The 24,520-nt window shown below is 45.4% G+C and overlaps 3 protein-coding genes across 6 annotated transcripts; 1 reads left to right on the top strand and 2 right to left on the bottom strand.

The window, feature by feature from the left end:
* Window positions 1–4,729: 4,729 nt before the first annotated feature.
* On the bottom strand, window positions 4,730–6,955 carry fgfbp3 (fibroblast growth factor binding protein 3). 2 transcript variants are annotated; one of them, XM_067236584.1, is made up of 3 exons: window positions 6,917–6,927; window positions 6,618–6,688; window positions 4,730–6,302 (listed from the first exon to the last, which is right to left on the bottom strand). In XM_067236584.1, exon 3 carries the CDS (start codon window positions 6,184–6,186, stop codon window positions 5,458–5,460), a length of 729 nt encoding a protein of 242 aa, XP_067092685.1. In that variant the 5' UTR covers window positions 6,187–6,302; window positions 6,618–6,688; window positions 6,917–6,927; the 3' UTR covers window positions 4,730–5,457. The 2 variants fall into 2 exon arrangements, with proteins under 2 accessions (XP_067092685.1, XP_067092684.1); XM_067236583.1 differs by lacking the exon at window positions 6,618–6,688 and having other exon boundaries at window positions 6,917–6,955.
* A 5,947-nt stretch (window positions 6,956–12,902) lies between these two features.
* Window positions 12,903–14,237, bottom strand: LOC136943279 (D(1C) dopamine receptor). The gene has a single exon (XM_067236544.1). The coding sequence runs from the start codon at window positions 14,235–14,237 to the stop codon at window positions 12,903–12,905; it is 1,335 nt and encodes a 444-aa protein (XP_067092645.1).
* A 1,119-nt stretch (window positions 14,238–15,356) lies between these two features.
* tbc1d12a (TBC1 domain family, member 12a) lies at window positions 15,357–24,258 on the top strand. 3 transcript variants are annotated; one of them, XM_067236727.1, is made up of 14 exons: window positions 15,357–17,046; window positions 18,435–18,561; window positions 19,105–19,167; window positions 19,950–20,059; window positions 20,189–20,271; window positions 20,383–20,500; window positions 20,682–20,788; window positions 20,896–20,976; window positions 21,070–21,164; window positions 21,280–21,351; window positions 21,575–21,703; window positions 21,886–21,995; window positions 22,182–22,440; window positions 22,566–24,258. In XM_067236727.1, the coding sequence occupies exons 1-14, from the start codon at window positions 15,620–15,622 to the stop codon at window positions 22,635–22,637; spliced, it is 2,853 nt and encodes a 950-aa protein (XP_067092828.1). In that variant the 5' UTR covers window positions 15,357–15,619; the 3' UTR covers window positions 22,638–24,258. The 3 variants fall into 3 exon arrangements, with proteins under 3 accessions (XP_067092828.1, XP_067092829.1, XP_067092831.1); XM_067236728.1 differs by lacking the exon at window positions 19,105–19,167; XM_067236730.1 differs by lacking the exons at window positions 15,357–17,046; window positions 18,435–18,561; window positions 19,105–19,167 and adding an exon at window positions 19,351–19,401.
* The last annotated feature ends 262 nt before the right edge of the window (window positions 24,259–24,520 follow it).

Here is a 24,520-nt window from a genome sequence, read left to right as displayed (position 1 = left end):
TTTTACAAGTACACAAATCTTTTTCTTCTACGGAGACACAAAACTTTTTTTTACAAGTACACGAATCTTTTTCTTCTACGGAGACACAAAACTTTTATTTACAAGTACACGAATCATTTTCTACAGAGACACAAATCTTTTTTGCAAGTTACAAATCGTTTTTACAGAGCTCGCTCTCCTGGCACTAATTTCACGCCATAAGAATGTTTCTTCAATATCTTTGTCAAAATCGACCATACAAACTTCAAACTTGCTGTATACCACAATAATTTGACTGTCCAAAGCATTTTGAGAAAAAAATAGTGGCATTCTTCTGACTTATATTGCCTGTTACCTACTCTCCTTCAGCAAAGAAGCCAGTCGGGCCTGGATATAATTTGCCAGATGGTTCTCAAGTTTCCCACTGGCCATCATACAGTGGCGGTTCTACATTGAATTACACCCAGGGCGAGACGCCCTTCGCGCCTATATTTATAATATTATGAATTGTCCGTTCCATTTGGGAGACCCAGTCAGATGAGCTGTCTGTCCCTCTCCCCTTTTTTCACACAGCTTCTGTGCACGGCACCTTCTCAGCAAGCAGGGGTGCCTGCAGCTGCCTGAAGGGGGCGCCAATTTGCCAATTCCCCACACAGTGAAATGATAGAAAAGAGAAAACCGCTTCGCGGCGCAGAGATTTTTATTTATTTATTTTATGCTCGTGACATGAAAAAATGCCGCCCGGGCGGCTGCCCGGTCCGGCACTGTAATATCTAAATGGTAGCCTTTATTCAGATCATAATGAATGTGTAAGTTCATGGCAAACTGTATAAACTATGACAGTTTTTCTAATTACTCTCACAAAGTATGGTTTACTCCACTGAGAAGAACTCAGAGGCTGTGAAGAACACCAATACAACAAGTAACAAGATCCAAGGTGAAAGACAAGACAACTGATATGGATGATATCGATCTGGCAATGAAGTGACCCCACAGTGATGCAACCTCCAAGAACCTCGCAGAATAGATAGACTGGAAGATTTGATTTACCAAGTGTGGCTCAACACAATTCACAAGCGCAGTTGCAGCAAGGGTTGGGTCTGCTGAAAGAGTGCCAGTGTGTGTCATCTCAGGCTAGAAGGAGCGAGTGAAAGTGAGCTTAAAGTAGGATACCATGCCATAGATACTGTGGACATACTGTGGACATACTGTGTCAGAGCACCAGTTTGATCCAGAAGCCTGTGACATTCTGTCACGTTGCCAGCTAGGCAGCTTGTCAGTGTTCTGCGGCATTGTGTTCATGCAACTTCTGAAGGTTGCTGTTGCTCTGTTTGAGTTAAAAAGTTCAAAGGTTGAAATATCAGATTGGGGAAAGGAGGGGGGTGTCAGAAAGCTAGAGCCAGTCCCAGAATCCTACTGTTGAAGGCCATGCAGTATGGATGGGGCCATAATCGGGTTTGATCAGTCCATACAAACACGTCTGTGTTGCGTGTTACACGCCACAGAAAAAGGTTGCATGCTTTCATATCAAGCTCTTTTTGATTGGGTTGTGCTATCTGATTTAGATATGTCCTTGAATACTGTATGGTATTTAGGATATGTGTTCCCACTTCAAACATTTGAACTATAATTTACAATTGTATAAACAAATCTGGCTTATGAAGGCACAGAATCACAACCGTACCCGTGATTCTCAGCGCCGTGCTTAGGTTGTAAGATCAGGATCATGTGTTCATGTGATGGTCATTTTGGTGCTAGGAATCTAGGTAACAGTTCACACAACCCCACAATATCTAATTGACTCCCCAGCCTTTCATAACCCCCCTAACGAATGACTTGCAAATTTGTGTTTCATTCACCCCTCTCTTCTTCTCTCTCTATCCCCTGCTCTCTCCTCCCACCTCTCTGTCCTTCCCATCTGGGACCCAGTGCAGTATCAGCTGGTAGCAACAGCACATTCCCTCCCGTCTCTGGCACTGGCAAGTCCGGTGTTAAACCAGGTCAGGCACCTTCTACATACACACACACATACCGACACACACACACACGCACACATCAGCTTGTATTCCATAGCTCTATCTGCTGGTTGTATTTGAAAAGTGTTATTACAATTGCATCATAGTAGCAGCTCTTCTCTGTTGCAGTGTGCATACAGTTTTGTCCTGCTGTGACTGTATGCAACGGATGCGTGAGTTTTACACTTAAAACCTACTTGAGATTTTAGGGTGAGTGGGTGTAAAAACATTGGATGACAACACCTGCAGTGAGTCCTACACACCAGCAGAGGGCAACAACTCATCTAGAAAAACACCTATACCATGAAGACCGGTACTATGGTCTCCTAGCTCTCCCAGACTAACTACATGACGTTTTCCCAGTACTCCAGATCTACTGTATATCCCTGGTTAATGATACCTTACAATTTCCTTCATATTTTTTACCCCCGTTAATGCATAGACTGTTGCCCTTTTCACCACTGAGACAGGGAGAGGCTGCGTTCTCTTAGAAAACGGCGCCTTGCGGCTCACGATAGCTAAATCACGTTTGAAAGTCTTAGCAAATTTGGTTCTGTTCGTCCGTATTGACCCTTTCCTAGGTCTCGACAGAGAACGCGGTCGGCCATTTGAGTAGGACTGCCATAAAGTCTCTGAGCTCCACTACATAAAGAAAGCCAAAAAGATGATGACCTTTATCTAACTTTCTCTCTCTTTATAGCTCCCTATTTTCTGTTTTAAAGAACACTCTCTGTTCTTTTATTAATTCTGTACATTGAAACCCTATTTTAACTAATTGCAGTGAATTATCGAACACCTTTGTGAAAGCCAAGTAAAATGGGAAAGAAGAATGGGAGCTGGACCCGGGCCTGAGCTTGGCTGTGTCTGGTGTGATTTAGGCAACCATCCAGGATCCTTCATGCCAGAGGATTCTCTTCACATCTATGGAGGACGTGACCCTCACTGTCCTCACTTTAGTCGACGCATGAAGGAGGCGAACATGCAGAAAGAGGGCCACCATGGAGATGTCAAGTGTGTGTGAAAGAGAGAGAGAGTGTGGGTGCGCGTATGTGTGTGTAACGTGTGTGTGTTTATTTGGGTACGTGTATACACGTGTGTGTGTGTGTTTGTGTGTGTGTACGTATGTGGCAGATTGCCTGTTTCGAGAGACTCGGTGAAGGAGGGCTGTAGGGCGGCCAAGTGGACACCCCATGAATTCTGTGGAAGAGGGAGATGGGGTAAGGAGAGGTGGGGAAAAGGAGTAGGTGGGCACAGAAGGGGTGAAATTGAAGAAAAGCAAATAAAGGAGGAGAAAGGCTTAAAGCGGCAAGGCTAGGACAGGAGGGGGGTGAGAGGAGCAGCAGGAGGGGAGAGGGGAGAGGAGCAGAGAGAGAAGGAGGGGGGTGAGAGGAGCAGCAGGAGGGGAGAGGGGAGAGGAGCAGAGAGAGAAGGAAGGGGGTTGTGAGGGGGGAAAGAGGAAAGGAGAGCAGACGGTTCTGGGCAACGGGAGGCATGAAACAGATAAACAGCAGGGAGATGTATAGAGAGGGCTCATTAGCATGGTGTCCAGACGCAGAGGGCTGCAACTCTCACATAGTTTCCCAGCCATCCCTGTGAACAGTATATGATGATGCCATGGGTGAAACATACCGAAATCTAACTCCTGGAAACAGAGGTGGGGCTAGGGTGGGATTCTGTAAACCGTCTGGGAGGAAACCACAGAGAAGGACAATATGTTGCGACGAAGTGCTGTAAGAGGAAATCATTACAGACTGTAATGCTGTAAGATGAGATCATTACAGACTGACACTTGAGACTGGACTGCGTTGAGATTCCCATCTTGCTATCTCCCTCCTGCACTCGCTCTCTCCCTCTCTCTCCCTCCCTCTCTCTCCTCCCTCTCTCTCCCTTTCTCTCCCTCTCTCTCTCCATCTCTCTCCTCTCTCTCTCTCTCCCTCTCTCTCTCCTCCCTGTCACTCCCTCTCTCTCCTCCCTCTCTCTCTCTCTCTCTCCCTCCTCCCTCTTTCTCCCTTTCTCTCCCTCTCCCTCTCTCTCAACCTGTCTCCCTCCCACCCTCTTTCTGTAACCCGATGATAGATCCCTCTTTCATGTTAATGAGCATTCCAGAGAGCTGAGGGGCGTGGCAGGGGGTGTGGCAGGGGGCGTGGCATGTCATTGGGATCAGCACATTGAGACTCTGATTTCAGTCTGTCTGACGAGCAAACGGTGCCTTCGCTCTCTTGAACCCTGATTAGGACTGAGTCCCTCAACTCTAATTTGCATCTTAATGTGACAGTACACAATAGAAGTACTGCAAATGTTGACGGCATTTGATCATTTCGATGATAAGTTGTCTTTGACCATCACATATTAGCCCAAATTCTATGACACTAGTAAAGGGAAGGAGGGCAATAGGAGAAGACAGAACATTTTAGTGGATGTGAAAGAAATTGAGAAGAGCATTCACAACCTTCAAGTCAGTAAACTCACAGCATCAATCTCTGCACGTGGGCATGTGTGGGTGTGTGCTTTGTGTATATTTATTTTTATGAAACCCCTTTCCAGATTAAATTAATGGTGAAATTGTGAAAAGTGTGTGCTGAACTGGAATAAAATACCTGAAGAAGGAAAGTTATAAGCAGATGTCAAGGTATACATGAGAGTATTGGACAGAATCCTTTTCTCTCCTGGTTTTGAATCGTCCTCTGCAGCATGCATCGCTCACCAGGCTAACAGAATCACAAGTGAATGCCGGCTCCATGTTGTGTACAGATGATTACTGGAAACGTTTTATTTTCAGTTTAAATACATTAACCCAAAGAAGATAATACAGTGGAGTCACATATTTAACCAGGTGGGTTTAGGTATTATTATATTGATGTAGGCATATGGTTATAATGTAGGTTCTAAGGTAATAAACATACTCTTATCATTTGCTTTTGACTTCAAATCATTTTGTCAGTAGTTTTAAACATTTTCACAGGTAGGATTCACTAACTTTATCAACGTTTGCTGTAAGTTTATCAAACAGCAAATATCTCTCTGTAGAGAATGAGATAACAATATTAGTTTAACAATGGAATCATTAATAACCACAAAACAATCCCCAAACTCTAACTTTCAGCATCACCATCCTTACAACACAACACAACCTCTCCAAATCAGATAATGCCTCGTTCTTGACTACAGATTACTGTTCTATCAATGTAAGTAACTTGACTGATTATGATTGAATTTAGTATTAAACTTAAACGGTGCCTGGGGACAGTACATGAGTGTCATGGTTATGCTAAGAGAGCTAATTCTCAACCCTATCGTTCATGTAGTGTGCCTCAGTGCACTCCCTTTAGTAGGTGTGAGCATGTTCTCCATCGACACTAATCTTTTGCTTTTCCATCCGTGATAGTGGGGGACTGCATGAGTGCACTCTTCAGGGAGAAAGATGGAGAATTTGGGACACAGGAAAGTTTGTCGGAATGTCCTTTCAGCCCTCAAAGAACCTGACAAAGAAGGAGCATACAGAATGCCAGCCCTCAGCACAGTAGTCCTCCACAGGATCCATGTCGTTCACCTCTCCTTCTTCTCTCTCCAGCGGAAACCCTGCCAGGTCCATGTCTTCCTTCTTCTCCTCCCCCTTCTCTTCCTTCATCTCTTCTTTCTTCTCTTCCTTTTTCTTCTCTGTCATCACCTCTGGAGCCTGGGTCTCCGAACTCTTCTTTTTTCCTCCTCCACCCTTCCTGGTCTCCCCCTCCTCCTCTCCGCTGCGTTGGGCCAGCTTCATGTGAGCCTCTGCAGGAGCCTTCTTGCAGGTGCGAGTCTTCAGGACCTTCTCTCCGTCGCATGCTCTCCTCCTCTTCTTCAGTTTGCCCACCAGCTGCTTCCAGTACTGGCTGGACTTGGCACCGTAGGCGGGACAGAGGTCTGGCTGGCCTGCATAGCGGCACCAGTACGACTCCTCCTCCTGTCCCTCCCCCGGAGGGGTGAAGCTACAGCGGATGAGGAGGGAAACCACGCCCTCTCCGGAGGTCTCCCAGGTGCAACGGTGGCCGTCCTTGGTGGAGAGCTCCCCGGACCCAGGGACAGACTTGTTCCTGGGTGGTTTGGCCACGGCTGCTGAGGTTGGACTGGGCTCCGAGCTCTGGCGTTTGGCCTGGGAGCCGGGCAGGGCAGGGAGGCAGAGCAGGAGGAGGGTCAGGGTCCACGGGGGGCTCATGTTTGGGTCAGAGCAGGAGATTACTGCCGCTTGAATGGGCACTTTATCTGAGTGCAGCCGAACACTTGCAAAGTGCCCTGAGAGGAGTCAAATCTGGACAAGCTGTTATCAAAGGACTTGTCGGGAGACAAGATAAGGAGAAGGGGGAGACAGGAAAAGTAAAAACAAGCGTGAAAAGTTTGAACGCAATACACACACCATCCATTGTTATTATATTTCCTAATGCTTCTTAAACAGACAATGACCTTCTAATGTTGCCTTGTTACTAATTCTTACTGGATAGTAATTTGCTAACTGGTGCACTCCAAACTCAGCACACTTAAATATGAATTAGTTTTAACACACACATACACACCATTAAGGCTTTTTTGTGTCAGTGCATCTGTTTCTAGATTAATCAATGTCCAATGTATTTTTTTCGTATTACTCACAATGTGAGGCAATCAAGCATCCAGTATGCTTATGATCTTCCCTTTCTCAAGTGCGTATCTTCCTACATGGTCTGAATGTGTGTGGGAGTTTGATTCAGAAAACAAAGACACGCATCAAAACAAACAGCCGTTGCTGCCCCTTCTATAATGACTACACCTCATTAATAAGTTAAGCAATGGAAGGGCAAGCAGACCCTCTCTCTGACATACATGTAAATACAAACATTCCATGCAGTTCTCGCTAGTGTTTAGTTCTCTAGTCTGAAAAGGTTTTGTTATTGTCCAAACGTTGCTCTTACCATGCGAAGGTCCAAGAGTCTGCAGTGGTTTGAGAGTGAAGGGGCCAGGGACGCTTGCATAAAAGAGGGGTAAAGAGAGGGATAAAGGAGGACTGGAAGGGGGTAGAGCAGGGGGGACGAAGGGTAGGGGGGCGCCCAGGGCATAAATGAGACTACCCAGACGTCCCTGAAACAGGGCCCCTCCCCCTCACAACCCCCAGTTTTATCTCTGTGTGTGTGTGCGTGCGGGGTGGGGGTGGATTTCACACCCCCATACCAAATGCCCTCTCACAGCTAACAGCACAATAGACACTCTTGCCAAGGTTCCTCGCAACACCAAGACCACAGTCCAGTTGCTTGAACTGTTACGACAGCGCTGCTGTCATAATGTCTGTTGTCAAATACAGCTTGGCAAAATCGAACAAGCTGTCTGTAATATAAAATTATATATAATGTTACACCATATCTTATTTAGCTACAAATGAAAGCAAAATCAATGTACAATATGTAATATCCTTTCCTTATTGACAATGAAGAGCATGCTTGCGGGGGGTATGACCTAGATTTCTCTTCATGTTTGGGGCTTGCATTTGCCATTCATCTGTTTGTCCCAGATCAGACGAACCTGAAGAAAAAGAAGTCAGTGGTGCTGGAGGGGCTTGGCAGAGCCGTGGCCATGGGCTTAGAGGCTCACAGTAAAAGTGACAATATGTTCCACTGGGATGCCAGTGGAAAGATCCATGCCAACCCAGACCTTTGGTGGTCTGATTTCTTTTTCTCCTCTCCTCGCTCCTCTCCTTTCTCCTCTCCTTCCCATTCCTCCACTCTCTCCTCTTCTTGTTGGCAAAAACTTAGAATGAGAGTTTGCAAATGTGTTAGCTTCAAAATATGCCTGTATGTGCATGGATCTTTTTTGCATTTCCCTTTATACCACAAAGCAAAGGCTTTGATATGTCATGCAGGTGGTTTACAGGATAAATCACAGACTGTACCTGGGCTATTGGCCCAGTTCCGGGACATCGACATCTGGACGCGCACAATGACGTCATCACCGTCACAGGAACACCTAGAACACCAGGAACACACAGAGACAAGACATACAGGCAACGACGCACACCCTACAGGTAGGAGTGGGAGTCGTAACAGTGTGCATGCCATGCGGCACAGGACCCTACTCAGGATGTGACCGTGTCTGTCCAGTCATTCTGTTTCTGTGGTGGCACTGTATGAATGGGCTCTAATGGGCTGCTGAAACACCAGCGCCACCAGCTGGTCTAGTACAAGTACTGACACCGGCCAACCGTGAGGCATTAGCACAACCATGTCAACACATGTTTATGATACCTGTAAAACATAATAAAAGATCATAAAATGATTGCCAACCCAATGCTATAATGCACCTGGCCCACTCCACTGTGTTCTGTGTAGGGTTAGGTGTCAGTTTCATTTACTATAATACATTTCAAAAAGAGCGCTTTCTGTCTCCCCACTAAGCACAGTCATCTTCTGTTGGTCAACGTGTATGTTGTGTGTGTGTGTCTGTCTGTTTGTGTGTTCATGAGTGTGTGTGTGTCTTTGTGTGTTCATGTGTGATAACACTGACAACAGAGTCCTCAGTGATACAGGAGGGGGTCAAAGAAGAGACCAATCTCTACTTCAATTGCTGTTAAGAGACGTTCGCAATCAGTGACTTGCTGCAGGCTGTGGTGAAGCCGCCATCGACGGTGATTACCACGGTGATTGTGGTGCCCTGCCATCCCCCCTCCAGACAATAATGACACAGCCAATTTAATTGTGAAGATTCAGGCAAGGGACAAAGTTACAATCTACCATATGTAAATATAACGATGATCCTCGCCCTTAGAACAAGTTTCCATGGCGACTTCTTGTAATCAGCTGTTCATTGAATTGTGTGTGAGGGGACGGAAGGGAGTGTGTGCTTAGGGGGGAGGGTGGTGATGTTTGGGGTTGGGGGAGGCTGGGCGCAGGGGACTGTTCTTCCAGATATCCTGGCTGTACTGTCAATTTACACTTAAGTAGCTCACAGTCTACTCTACTGAGTGGAAACATTCTACTCATCCACTTTAAAGATCTCGTGAGTTTCTGTGTTTGCGTGTCTGTGTGTATGTGTGTGGGAGGTGTGGACCATTCTGCATCTGTTTTCTGTTTGTCCATAATCTAAACTGAAAATATAACTATGACTACAGTGCCCAGAGGACAACCAATGTTTCCCTTTGTTAAGGCAGCCTTGAAGTTGGGCCTTTAGAATCTCACTACACCTGCCCCCAACTTCACTCAGATGCTGCAGACTGAATAATTGATCGTCCGTGTCATTCAGACCTTCAAAAACAAGAATTCTCCACCTCTACTATGTTCTATATGTTGTACCAAATGGGTTATATTCCAGCAACTGTGCTATGAGGAAGTACATAACCTGTCTCAAAACCATTGATTTGTCCCACACATACAGGAGAAAAGAAACGTTCTATCATCAGATGTTATAAAAAATACATAAAAGCAACTCTATTCCTCTTTTATTGAAGTTGAATTCAAATCTTTGAATAAGGCCTCTCCATTTTGGTTGTTATAATTGTTTGGTTGGTGATGGCTGACATTTCTTGAGTGGTTTCAGTGGAGTTTGTTTCAAATATAAGTTTCAGGTTAAAGACAGGTTTATCCTAGTCTCACTCGGTTTTCTTAACTACAGATTCTTCATTGCTATAGAAACCGGCAAACCAATGATTGGCTAATGAGTTACTGTGCAATTGTTTCTGCGGGGTGTCATGTGACGGAAATGTCAAATTAGCATAGTAAGTTAGACTTGTCTTCCCCCTGGGTCACAAGACACTCGTTAGAGGTGACACCAGTAACATTACCATCCGTCAATCATGCACCCCACACCGGTGAGTGGAGGGCAGCACTAGTTTCCAAATGATCAGAGCTGTTATTAGGGCCATCCATATCCCCTCGTGATGTGGGCAAGGAAGAAACGATTAACAATATACAAGATACTCCTCATATAGAGTGAGCACACTTCTTTATCATCACCGGTGTTAAAGCTGTACAGTTCCAGCAAATAGGCTGTTGAGTAGCACGCCATCTCTGCTGCTAAGGGACCCATCTCCATCCTCCCTTGTGCGTGTGTGTGTGTGTGTGTGTACACACATACAATGACACAACCACACAATAATTCTACGTGTGGTTGATTACACTGTCAGATGGAAAATACCTCTAAACCAGACACAGTAGTGACATGGCAGCTCTTTATTCACCGAGGAGCTGAAGCAAATCAATAACAGCAGCGAGGCCAAGTGTTACTTTTGCACAACGTTTCGATCGATGACAATTCGCTTCTTTCACATCTTGACTGGCCTTCGAGATGTGTCATCATTTTTGGTTCTCGCTGTGATATATTGTTTTATTACTGTTGCTTGCTTTTTCCCACAGGTACACTTGCACTTATAGCTGTTCATGTTGTTTGGTTGTGACTTGTTTAACTACATGCTCTTATGGTTCTTCCCTTTGGCACTTACTTTGGTTGTTCACAATGTGTGCTTCATGTTTTGGCTACTCGCGATGTTTTTTGGCTATCTTGTTGTTATGATCAGTGACCTATGCACTTTGTAAAGCTCTCTCTTGGAAGTCGCTTTGGATAAAAGCGTCTGCTAAATGAATAAATGTAAATGTAAATGTAAATCATTCTGCGCTGTCATTCTGCAGCAGTTTGGAGACTCTGTAGACTTATCTTTACAGTCACAGGGACATCCCACATACAGTGTTGGTTACACAATGTTGTTTACTTTATTGCCATTGTAACATATATTTGTTTTTTTGCTATTTGTATAGCACTTCTGGCAATATTGATTTACTATCTATACATATGGTTTCAATTTTTCTCGTTTTGCCAATTGTAGATGTACTACAATATATTGTAGTACATCTACAACAAAGAGAGAGATGGAGGGATGTGACATTTAAAATGTATAATAATCACTTGATTCAATCAGAGGCTTATCAAACAGGTCATTTGTATGCATGTTCAACATATTGACATCTGGTATCATAGTTACATGAATGTCTTAGCAGTTATTAAAATAGCATCAGTGATGTAAAGTTTAGTTTGTGTCTCTTTCTGTGTGGCTTGTAACCATAGTGAATGCACGCATACATTTTCTTTCCAAATCTATTTATGGAAGATTGTGCTGTTGCAGTGCTGTAACAGGTGTACGGCTGGAAGCTGGAAAAACCTTATTTGTGCATTGGTTTAGTTGTGTGGTGGTTATTTGGACCACATATGAGTGGTTATATAGTTTATATAGGCAAAAATAGTAGCCTATACTATAGTTTACCTCACATCATTTTGTAATGCTAAGCAGCTGATATCACAGAGAAAAGGTTTTGAAGAACGTTTGCATAGGCGACTAAGAAGACAGAGGATGGTGGTTACCATAGTTTGCACTTTGTTCATAATGTTCCGTATAAATATTATTGGATTGGGCTTAAGTTGTGTTATTTATGGCATATCATTTTTTTTTTTTTCAAGAAATTGGTTTAAGTCTGCGTGAAAAAGAAATGAAGTCATGTTATAGTCTGTTTAATTACTGTGATGTCAATCATAAAATAATATGACTTTGCGTGCTAATTTGCTAGTAATTACTATTAGTCAGGTCAAATTCTTTTAAAAATTAAAATGTTGAAATCTCCAGTGTACATTTGCTGGATTTAATTTCCATAACTGTTGATAAAGTATACCATCTCACACATATCTTTGACAACGTATTGTGAGATGTCTAGACCCATAAGAATCTGAATTTGACTCTGCAGTAAAAGATTCAGTATTCAATTTTGTTAGTCACTAAATCTATAATTAAATGTCAAGCTGCAGGGAGGTAGACCTAATTACTGTCAGTGAAACCTCATCGACTGCACTGAGATGCAAGCCAAATGAAGGGGAGGTGAGAGGAGAATAATGTCATGTCCATAGACAGAAATATCACCAAACAATGACATAAGGTGGAATAAACATGACTATTTCCACACCTGGTGCGTTATTGTGGAAAGTCTAACCAGAACGTAGTCTTTTCTTTCTCATTCACACACAGAAACATAGACGCACACCTCTGTCTGACTCAGTCCCTAGGGCACACCTGTGTGTGTGACCTGCAGTGGAGTTCAGGAGAGCCTCAGTCCTCAGCTCCCGCCACATGGTGTTTCAACCCCAACTCCTTTGTAGATGAAAGGACCACAGTCATTTAGGGAACACTAGCTGGTTGTTAAAGTTGTTGTTCTTATAAGCATATGTGAAATAGAAGAAATACATAGAAAAGTCCCAAAACCTTACCATTACATCCTCTTCATATCCACACTCCACAGCTAACCAAATGCACTTTATTTATGCCACCATGAAAAAATCATTTTCAGAAACTACTGCATTAAACAGTACCAAAACTGTAGAATTTCTTTTCATTCTCTAAAATTTTATTCATTCACAAGTCTCGTTGGATTTCAAGTCAATATTGTACATCAATTGCCTGTTGAATGTCCAGAGATAAAACAGTAAAACCACATCTTTAGTTATTATATGCTTGAATATAAAAGATCCCCAGTATGAGGAATGCAATGTTTGTATGAATTAAGATACAGATCACATAGTTACCATTGTTCTACTGTGTTCTAAGGCTTTCCAATCTCAGAGAATGCACAGGTACAGCGTAGCTTAAGCACACTTAAGTTGACCTTCCATGCTTCCCTGGTATAGAAAACACCATAAAGGTAAAGACTTCTCTTAATTAGAATGACAATGCAGACTCAGGCATTCAGATATAAGCTTTAGTTGGAACCGAGGTGTCAAAACTGGGCTAAATGTTGTGCACTTCATTGTGAATTTATATAAGAGTAGCATAATCATGTGTGATAGCCTCTAAAGACATGTAACATTTCGATCACAATATCTTTAACACGAGTGTATAACAATGGTTCAATAACCGACAACTTAAAGTGTGATCTTTTAGTCATGGATTTGGCAGAGTAGTGCGTCGCATTCCATAGCCCCAGCCGAGGTAAAGGGCGTTATCGTATCCAGTGAGATCTCGCCATCACACTCAAACTGGACAATAGCGGGCAGAAGCAGGTTCTTGTGATTGCAGGATGTGTTTGAGATGAGAGAGACTTTATCGAACGGTGGGTTGGTGTTCTCTCCGGCGTTGGAGACAGCGTGTGGATGCTGTGCAGCAACCAAAACGTGTGCATCTTTCTGCAGCGTCGTGTCATGGTGATAGGATACTAATTCGTTGCTAAAGTTTACTGTCTCCACTGTTGTGCTCGAGCAGATTTTATTACAGCCCAGAATAGTTGTAAAAGCTTTTCTGAAATCCGCGTTGAATGCATAAATCACTGGATTGAGTGAAGAGTTTGCCCAACCAAACCAAACAAAAATTGTGAATGTGGTTTCGCTTACGCACGGGGGGTCACAGAAAGGAACCATGCAGTTAAGGACGAAAAAGGGCAGCCAGCAAAACACAAACACTCCCATGATAATCGAGAGGGTCTTCAAAACTTTGGTTTCCTTTTTAAAAGACGTTTTCAATGAGTTTTCGTTTGCGCAGTCGTTTGGGTGGTGGTTATTTTGCGCCTGTTCCACGGCTCTCTCCAATGACGATATCCTGCGTATCTGTGTTTGCGCAATACGATAAATTCTCGTGTAAGTGGCAATCATGATAACCACTGGTATGTAGAAACTGATTAACGAGGAAGATATAGCATATGTCTTGCTCAAATTCGCTTTACAATTCTCAGAGTGGTTACTGAAGTTCGCAGCCAACATGTCCTCCTCAGACACGTGCCAGTTCAATTGGACAGGTATGAAGGAAATAAGAACAGACAGTGTCCATGCCACTCCAATCATGATAAACGCAACTCGGTGAGTCATTTTCCGTTCATATTTAAAAGGACTTGCTATGGCCCAGTATCTATCTACGCTAATAATGCACAGGTTCAGAATAGATGCAGTGGAACACATTATGTCAAAAGCTATCCAGATTCCACAAAACCTCCCAAACAGCCATGTCCCGGTCACCTCTGAAATAGCCTCCCACGGCATCACTAGGACTGCAACGAACAGATCAGACACCGCCAGAGAAATTACGAAAAAGTTTGTTACCTTGGACCGTAGGTGTCTGAATTTAACGACAGCGGCACATACAAGTGTATTCCCCAACAATGTTGATACGATGAGCAGAAACAAAATGCACCCAATAAGCACGCGCACCCCATTGTCGCCAGGATTCTCTTCATCAGTACCCTCCGACAGAACTTCTGTTCTATTTGAAGTGTAGTTTTCCATTTGTTTGTTTTTTCCCTTTGGATGACAGCACCTCTTCAAATTAACATTAAAGTGTTTGTTCCTGTTACAATATGCTCTCAACCTCAATATCCGTCTTGGCACGGCCGCTGCAGATCACCAAAAAACTGCAGCCGCTAGGTGATCACTCTCTCGCCTTTCTCGTGATTGGCGTCATAGAGCAGGTGAAAACTACTTCTGGTGTGTCGAGCTGTGGGCGTCTGCTCATATGGTCCGCACATCCAGACAAATATTAACGACATCATCTTGAAGCCGGGAGATAGGTCATGTTGAAACATCATTGCTGCACATCAGAATTCTCAACGATTTCAGACATTAAACCATACGGACCCATGGCATCAAATCAGACAATTGTATGAGATTAGAGGCACGATAGGCCAAAGTGATTAGGCTTCAACCTAACGAGGACCTTTATGCATAAGTGAATGTATTAAAATGTTATGTTTTTTGGTTGAGAAAAATAACAGAAAAGAAAAGACGAAGTAAAAACCACCAACTACATTATTCACCGAAGAAACACATTGTCAAGCAAATAAGACACCATTGATTAGATTGTAAAACTATAGCCTATTCCAATGATGGTTTAACTGAACTAACAGACAGCCAAAGCACATAAGTGCCTCCAAGCGAACTAGCCTACAACGCCTTATGGTGGGAATTTTGAGAAATTGTATTTTCTAGTTTATTCTAGGCATTCTGTGTAAGGGATAAGACAATAGCTCCTCTGCATGGTGACCAGTGATACACTGTGATTCAAAGTGAAAATATGAATTCCTGGGGTGTGTGTGGTGTGTTTTTTGTGAGGACGGACTAGGTACTAGGGTTACAGCCTGTGTGAATTCCAATAGTGGATTTAAAAACACCCCCTCCTGTAGTGTTATCATGTTGACTGTGAAAGGTCTTATGATATTACATTGTTAACTCACGAGAAATGCTTTTGCTGCAACGGATTGTACCAAACCCCATACATATTCACATGCTATTACGCCTTCTCACCAGAGGAGGTCGCTTCAAGCCCAACCTTTCAGACTTTTAGGCTCAGCAAAGCGAGAGAGAGACATGACGTCATCGCGGGCATTCCAAAATGGCTCCTACTAACAGTGGACACTATCTGATAACGAAGGATTAAAGGGAAATTATACGCACTTAATGAATTTGGTCGAGATTATGTTTACCAACAGCAGATTTGGTTTACCTACAGTAGTCTAGCGTCTGTCTGGGTTACCTAAAGCTTCAAACTAAAATGCTAACGCATTCACAGAACAAGGAGAACCACCGGGACACGGAGCTCAGCCGTCGGTCGAAGAGGGATCGCTGCAGGTTTTCGTGTGCGGAGCTCTAAACAGCTTCGCGGATTGAATGATATGGAAACAGAAGGATATGGAGAGTCGGTTCTGGCTCTGACAGTCGATGTCAACGAAAACGAAGATGCAGGCAAATCGTTCGTTTCGTCGCAGATTGATCACAACATAGGAGGAAAGGCTCACCCATTAGAAGAAAACCGAGCATGCCCGGCTACTGAGGGTCAAGTGGGGAAGGGTCATGTGTATGCTGCCAGCAATGGGAGGAATGTAAACAATGAATGTGACGTTGAACCATCGCAGTATGTTCGAGCCGGGAACTCCGTGATTTTGGATTTAGTTGCAGACTGTCTTCCCACTCGGTTGAAAGACAGCTGTGTAATTTCCGACCTGTGCAACGAGCATACACTGAATGGATTTACTGACTCATCGGTTCAGGTAATGGTAGGGTTGGAGTCTGGCTCCAACGCTGCAGAAGGGGGGAGAGGGGGGACCCTTTCCTGTAGAGACACAGCTGGGCTCGTCGACAGAGAAGAAGAAGGGAACGGAATGTTACTGCCGCTGGATCGTGTTTCAGAGAAGGACGAGGATTGTTCGGGGGAAACCCCGAATTTCAATATTGATAACCTGGACAAGGGTTCTTGCCCAAAGGCAGTTGTCCCTTCTCTCGAACCAACCTTGTCATGCCTGAGCAAACATGAGCTGAATTGCACTTGCTCTGACGTTTTAAACATGACAATGCCCAACGGGGAAGCGGACTGTCTGTCAAATTATGACAAAGACGTGGACGTTTCTTATTCTAGTCCAAAACACACGTCGTACAGCCTACGTTGCCAAGGACATGGTTCCACTGATAAGGAAATAAAAGTAGCAAACGGTGGCTTACACATAGTAAAGAAGTCAGCAGCATGTGACTTTGAATTGCCTTCCACTCAAAATATCACGGACGTTCCAGTCGACATAGGCATGATCGAATCTCATCTGCAATACAAAAACATCCGGTCCTCTGCTACATTTTGTGAAAGCAACAGCGGGGGACTCAGCCATGAATGCCCAAGGGAAGCTGCCCCAGCTGCAGGCGAGCCCGCAGAGGAAGTGGGAAGTACTCTGGACCCCGATGTCTCTATAGAATCAAGTGCCAACATCCATTCCCTGTGCCCGTCTACTCTTTCTATCAACACCAGCGATAGTCAAATCACTGAGTCCAGTGCTAGAGAGGACTTCAGTGAGAGCAGCGTGCCAGCCAGGCCACTCAGTCTCAGGACTAACCCGAATACTGCACTTTCATTGAGCTGTGATGCTACTCCTCTTAGCCCGGAGGACGGGGACTTTTATGGAGCCGAGGGCTACATCGACCCCAGAAACACTTATGAAGTCAGCCGTCGTCAAAGTGCCCCAGACACATTGCCTGACGAGTCCATCATGGTGTCCAATCCGTCGGATCAGAGACTGATCTCAAAGAAGTTTGGCATCGCAGATTTTTTCACCAGGTAAAGCAAACTAAGAACGTAAGACAGTTAGTTGAAACCTCCACTCTTTTTGTGATTATAAAACACACGTCTTTATGTTGGCTTCCCTTATTTGTGTGTGAAACCAAGTTAGGCCATACACATTACTGGCCTTCCCTAACTACCCCATTGGAGCTGACAACTAGGCCTACTACTAGCATGGTGTTTACTAGACACACACAGACCAACTGAAGACTGTCGTGGCTTGACAGGTGGCAGCGTGAATGTATTGTTTTGGAAATGCGGCCTGAGTATTAGATCAGCCTGTGCCTCCATAGGCTAATGGCGTTATCCTCCTCACACTGGCAGGCAGGTGGAGCGGAGAGGGGAAGGAAGCCGCTGTCTGATTGATAGGATATTGATATTCTCTTGTCCTGTAAGACTACAACAACAAATGGTTCAGTGTCTTGAGATTTGTGTCTTGAGATACAAACTGTTAAGACTAATGAGATATGGCTTACTGTTCTTTGTCCTGCCAGATCCAGAGTCAGTAGAGACATCTCTCGCTACATGTTCCAGATGGGCCCCTGCCCTCTGTTTTCCCCATCCTGATCCTTTGGCTTCAGCCTCCATTGAAGTGAAAGAAATTAGGATTTGGCATGTCTAATAGGCATAGGGCCTACCAGTTCTTACTGATCTTGTTGTCTGATTTATCAAATATCATAGGTTTGTGGGGTCTGATTTGGTAGTGTACCACAGAATCAGCCTAGCTGGAAACACATGTTCTAGACCTCAGTCACTCTGGGAAACGGAGCGAGTTTGCAGAACTTGTTTTTATTCCCGGCGCTTCGGGGGAAAACGGTAATGTTCTCTCACATTCATGGCTTCTATGGGGACCTGGCCAAGAGCTGACAACTGCAAAGGACATCATCGCTCTGTCTCTCGCTCTGGCTCTCTCTCTGGCTCTCTCTCATTTTCCCCTCCTCTTGATCTCGCTCTCTTGATCTCGCTCTCTTCCTTATAAAGTAACATGTCTGATGGGATTGAAAGAGAGACGTACTCCCTCTCTCCATGACATACCATGGGTTTAACTGCTCCTCCATGGCTCAGGGCAGGATTGTAGATTCATACGATCATATGAGACATGAAGATGTTCTTTCCCCCCTCCTACCCTGCATAGCAACCACAGGAGCACATATTGGCTTTTCCTAGCAGTCAGCAATGCAAATATTTTCTCTCATATCAGCACTGAGGTTCCCAAGACTTCCCACATCTAAGCCTGAGAACCTCAGGGGGGTGCGTGTGTGTGTGTGTGTGTGTGTGTGTGTGTGTGTGCGTGCGTGCGTGTCCAATTGACTCCCCTTGTTGATCTTTCTCTCTCCTTCCCTTACTCTCCTCTTTTCATCCCACACTCTGTCTCTCTCTTTCAGGAGCCTGTTTTCTAGAAAGCCCAAAGAGTCCAAGCCCCCATCCCAGAATGCACCTGGGTGGAGGTTGTTTGGAAAGGTCCCATTACGAGACAGCGATGATTCTAAAGACTCCATGGCCATACAGCAGGTTGGTTTTACTGACTGACACACACACACACACACCAGCCCTGAAGTCTGCAGCTGGGGAGCCAGCTGGATGTCGTGGAGACCCCTCCCTTCCCCCCTTTCACTTCCTCTTGCTGTGGTGCTGCTTGGTCTTTGCCAGCGATTAAACAGCCTCTCTCTCATACTCACACACACTCTCATAGACACACACACTCTCAACGGCTCTTCCATCTACCTGCTATGGAGGCCCACCAGTGTGCTGTTGTGTCTCAGTGTAAGAGCATTCTGGCCCATGCCCTGGACAGGTGGCATTCAGAACTTAATTGTGCCCCACTTTCTGTCTCAGCCGGTTTGTCTGTCTCTCTCTCTCTGTCATCCTCTCTCTCTCTGTCATCCCCTCTCTGTCATCCTCTCTCTGTCGGTCCTATCTCTACATCTGTCTGGTCTGTCTCTCTCTCCCCCACCCTGCAGTGTTTAGCTCTCAGCTGGTAATGGTGTGCCCTGGTCCACAGAGGATTCGAGTATTTCTGACCAACCAGAGCTTGTGTGTTTGTCTGTTCGTCAGGAGGCCAGCCTCGACAGGCCTCTCGATGCTGAGGCTGATGAGCCCAGTCTCTCTCCTCCAGGGGTATGGATGCAAAGTTTCTCTTCCACCTTCTCTCCGTCATACCTCTCCGTCTGTCTGTTCGTCGTAGACCAGAGATGTTTAGAAGGCGCGAGGTGCGCTTGATTCGTGTCCTCGGTCCAACCGAGTAATTTCTGTCACACTAAACCCTTAACTCGGTCACTTCTCTGCTCAGGTCTGAAAACGGTGCTTTTCCACTCTCCCATCCCTGGTCACCTGACTGCCACCCATCTGTCTGTGTGTATGCTTTCACTGCATCCTACAAGCATGATTGAGCACCTTACTAACAGTACAACATATATATTCTACATGTTGAAAGACGAGAGATTGGATAGTCACTGGCAGGGGGGTTGAGCACACAGGTCATTATTTATTCAGACGAACCCTGTGAAAGATTACTGTTTGCCCGCAGCTGACCGCAATAACTGAATAAGCTTTTTATTGCCCACAGACACGTGTACACCCCCTCACTCCACACACACACACACGTTGTGTGAGTGCCTGTTAGGCTTCCCTGCCGTGTAGAGTGAGAGAGCGCTGGCTGGCCTGGGCAGGTTAGATAAACGCGGAGCTGGCTCCATGTGATCTGCCTCAGGCCAGTCAGCTGGTCCTCATTTAGGCCTGGAGACTGAGGCCCCCTTCAGGTCCTCCTCAGGTTTTCCTGGAGAATTCACAGATGTGTTATGAGGAAACTGGGGACAGATGTGTTGGAAAGCTCACGCTTGAGTATATCCAATCATGTTGGGTCTGGATTTTACCATGTTTAACTTCTGTCTTCCGTGCAGGAGTTCCCAGTGAAGGAGGACCAGCATCGCCCCCTGTCTGCAGGGAGGAGGAAGAACCTGGAGTTTGAGCCCCTCTCGACCACCGCTCTCATACTGGAGGACCGGCCGGCGTGAGTCCTGCCAGCTACACATTCCAGAGTGCACTGTTTGCCCTGTCCACCATTGCTGGATTGATGAATTTGAACAGGTCTAAACTAAACCTCCCATAATGCAGCATTGTTGAATGGCCCCGTTTGTAGAAACCTTCCAGCCAAGTCTGAGGAGGAGGCTCAGAGACACAGACAGGAGTATGACGAGATGGTGGCAGGAGCCAAGAGAAGAGGTACCCACCACACACACTCAAACACACACACACACACACACACACGCAGACACACACACACGCAGACACACACTCACCCACACGGACTAACTCCCTCCCTTGGTGTGTCAGAGCTGAAGGAGGCGCAGAGGAAGAAGCGTCAGATGAAGGAGAGGATCAGACAGGAGGAGAGCATCGCCAGCGCCATGGTCATCTGGAACAACGACATCTTGCCTCACTGGGAGACCATGTGAGAGACACGCGTAAACTCACATAAACACACAGACGCACAATACAGACACTCAAGTGCCTCATCTCACCCAACCCTCCCTCCCTCTGTCCCCCACTCCTCTCTCCGTCCCTCATCCCTCCCCTCCCTCTGTTCCTCTCCCCGTCACCCCACACACCGTCCCTCACCCGCACCCTTGCAGGCGTAACACCAGGAGGGTGAGAGATCTGTGGTGGCAAGGTCTCCCCCCCAGCGTCAGAGGACGGGTCTGGAGTCTGGCCATCGGCAACGAGCTCAACATCACACCAGGTGACCACACACACACCTACAGGCTAGCTAACACCAGAACTAGAGCCCAACTCTATCAGATCCATTCAAATGATTTTCTAACACCACACCATGTTGTCTGTGGGCAGAGTTGTATGAGATCTTCCTGTCCAGAGCCAAGGAGAAGTGGAGGAGCTACAGTGAGACGAGCTCCGAGAACGAGATCGATGGTAGGTCACCAAGGCAACCGTGCTGTCGGGACATTTCTGTCTGGGAGACTTGGACCAAGCTGACCCGTCGTAAATGTTGTTGTTTGTTGTCAGACTGCGGGGCGTCTCTGGCAGACAGAGAGTCTAGCTTGGACCTGATCAAACTGGACATCTCCAGAACCTTCCCCTCCCTCTTCATTTTCCAGAAGGTTGGAAAGTGTTTGTGCCTTTGTGTATCACTGTCTGTGTGACTGTGTGTTAAAATGGACGTCCTCATCCCTTCTCTCCATCCTTCTCTCCTGTCTCTCTGTCTCCTTCCCCCAGGGTGGTCCATACCATGACCTGCTCCACAGTGTTCTGGGGGCGTATACCTGCTACAGACCAGATATCGGATATGTGAGTATAAAACCAACTCACCCTCAACTACAGGAAGTCTTCCAATACAGGAAGTTCTCTCTGTGCACAGCCTGCTCACAGTACAGCAAACAAAGGATTGATTTAAGATTTGCAAATCCAACACACCCAGGGGGCGTAAAGTAAACAAATAAGTGGTTTGAATTTACACCTGGTGGTGGAGGTTTGGTCCTGGTCTGAGATCAGTGTTGGCTGTGTGTCCCAGGTCCAGGGCATGTCCTTCATCGCTGCAGTGCTGATCCTGAATCTGGAGGAGGCCGATGCCTTCATCACCTTTGCTAACCTTCTCAACAAGCCCTGTCAGATGGCCTTCTTCAGAGTGGATCATGACCTGGTACTGACATGCATGCATGAACGTGCACACACACACACACACACACGGACACACTCATAAACTCACACTCAACTTCTCCACTTCAAGTTCATACATGAACAAGTTCACTTTAGACGTCAAAGCTTATGTGATTCATTGCCTACATACCAATAATCCCATGACCGCTTTCTCTTGTTCCTCAGATGTTGAAATACTTTGCTGCTTTCGAGGTGTTCTTCGAGGAGAACCTCCCCCGCCTCTTCAGTCACTTCCAGACCAACAACCTGACCCCCGACCTCTACCTAATAGACTGGTGAGTCATGATGTTACCTCATGCATCTTCTCAGTGGTGAACGATAAGATCTTGGGTTGTTTCTTTTGTTTGTTAACACCAGATCCTTTTAGTACGACGGCCTGTAATACTAGAAACCTATTCCCTTCCCTCCTTCTTCCCTCATGCATTTCTTCTCCCATTGTTCCCTGCTCTCCTTCCCTTCAGGATCTTCACCCTGTATAGTAAGTCTCTGCCGCTAGATGTGGCGTGTCGTGTGTGGGACGTGTTCTGCCGCGACGGCGAGGAGAGCTTGTTCCGGACCGGTCTGGGGATCCTGCGTCTTTACCAGGACGTCCTGCAGCAGATGGACTTCATCCACATGGCCCAGTTCCTCACCAGGCTCCCCGAGGACATGGCTGCGCACGCGCTGTTCTCCTGCATGGCCACCACGCACATGCTCAGTAGCAACCGCAGGTGGGGCCAGGTAAGTGGAAATACACATGTCGAGTCACCTGGGCACACGGGTATGGTGAAGACTACGATAGCACGTCACAAATAAGTATTTTTCTTAAGTATTGTCATTTCATAGTACGTGTTTATTTACCTCAGGTCTTCTCTGCATTGATGAAGGACGGCAGTAAGGAAGCGGACAAGAACAATAGTCCTGCGTTGAGAAGCTAGTGCTAATCCACCATTAAGCATGCCAGCCCCAAGCTAGAGGTAGCCCAATACCAAGGTAAGGCTAGCCTAGTGCTAAGCTAACACTCACCCAGGATAATGATATCCCAGAACCAAGCTAACAATGGTCTGGTATCAAGCTAATGCTACCTGGGCATTATGATACAATTAGTCCTTTATCAAACTAAGGCTATATCAGGCTAACACTAGCCAAATGGTGTACAGTGATACAAACTTCCCCGGATTTACCATTGGAAACAGGGACTTGTAGTAGCCTCAAAGCCGTCTCTGTAAGTCTGGCAGCAAGAACAACTATTATTTACATTCATAAGTGCTACAGAAGCAGTAGAGAGATGGTTTGCTTGCCAATGAAAGGCACTAAATACATGAAAAGCAGGTAGTACTACCGTTTGGCATCTGTACACTAGGAGCCGTTTGTGACCGAGCACAGTTGGAACCGTGGTAGCTAAAATGAAGTCAACTGATGCACACACACCTCAGTCCCAAGGGGGAAATCTTCATTGTTAATAGAGTGGCGTAGCACACAGTCACTAGGCATCAAGGTTTACCTCAACACTCCTTTGGTTAGCTTATGCTACACATGTGAACTCTACCTGCATTTTCACCCCTACCTCTGTTTGAACATACACACGCTGACACACACACACACACCAGCGTATGAGCAGGCCTTAAGTGGCATTCCTGGAGCCACTTGAGACGCCAGTGCAGCCTGGTCTAAAGTGCTATCTGAATACACACCTGATACAGGCCATTTTTTCTATTTCTGGATGGTCATACCAAATTCCTCCATGACGTAAGTGTTTGTATTTGTAAGTATGAACTTGTGGCTGACCAGTCCCTCACCTGAGATCCATTTGGCATCGACTGTGATGCGGGTGCGGGGATTTTAGGCCCGGGCCTTCATTAAAGACGTATTTGCGTGGTGTATCTACGTATTCATGTATTATGTACATTCTGTATGCTCCTCTCAAACAACAATCCCACTGGGCTCCATGGCAACACTTCCAAGTTACAGCATTGTCGAATATGTGAAGAGTACCCTTCGTGCCCTTCTAATTCTGCTAGCTGTCTACTGCTAGCTAGCAGTAGACATCACACACCCCATTGGAGGAAAAGATGTGAGCAGGAGAGGATATTTTTATATAAAAGTGCAATAGTTATCTGTCTTGCTGGGCATATGAGGTTTTCAGTGTTTTGAAAAGAAACACATGTTTGAACAACTGCTTCGTATTGAGTTTAGCGGCTTCAGTAGTCAGCCATGCTTTGATGGTATTATCCTGCCTTTATGACGGCGCAGTGCTTTGATTAAATATTTAGGCAGGGGAGGTGAGGGGAGGGGGCAGAAATTGTAAATGCAATTTTCTTCCTGTTCATTTTATGGCTATGTACATCAAATAAGGCTTGTTTTATTTCTCCCACAATAAAATGGTCCAATGGATATTATTTAAGTTCTCTCATCGCTCTTGGTTGTATTTTATCTCTATGTAAATGATTAATTTAGGTTTCTTTTCTCTGTTTCTGTTTGTTTTCAACTGTACAGTTTTCTTATGCCTTACTGGTTCTGTACATAACATGTAAAAAGATCCTCTCTTTCATATATGAACACTAGTTACATGTGTAAATAAAAAAGTTAAAACGACATGTTTGGTCTTATCTTCATGTCTTCTTTGGTCCAAACACCACCTTTTACATCCCAAACACAGTATTTCACAGATTTATTCCACCTTTTTTTTTTTTTTCAGACCCCTTGGCTGTAGTGTGCTTGTGAGAGCACTAGGGGGAGCTATAGCCACAACTTCAAGCATTGGCCTTATCAAGAACTTTCCTGAAAGCAGACAGGGTTTCTAGGGAGAGCAGAACTGGGC

This window comes from Osmerus mordax, chromosome 5, assembly GCF_038355195.1.
Source record: "Osmerus mordax isolate fOsmMor3 chromosome 5, fOsmMor3.pri, whole genome shotgun sequence".
In the NCBI taxonomy this organism is placed as follows: Eukaryota; Metazoa; Chordata; class Actinopteri; order Osmeriformes; family Osmeridae; genus Osmerus; species Osmerus mordax.
The sequence above is the reverse complement of the archived record's forward strand: the minus strand, read 5'-3'. Positions and strand labels throughout refer to the sequence as shown.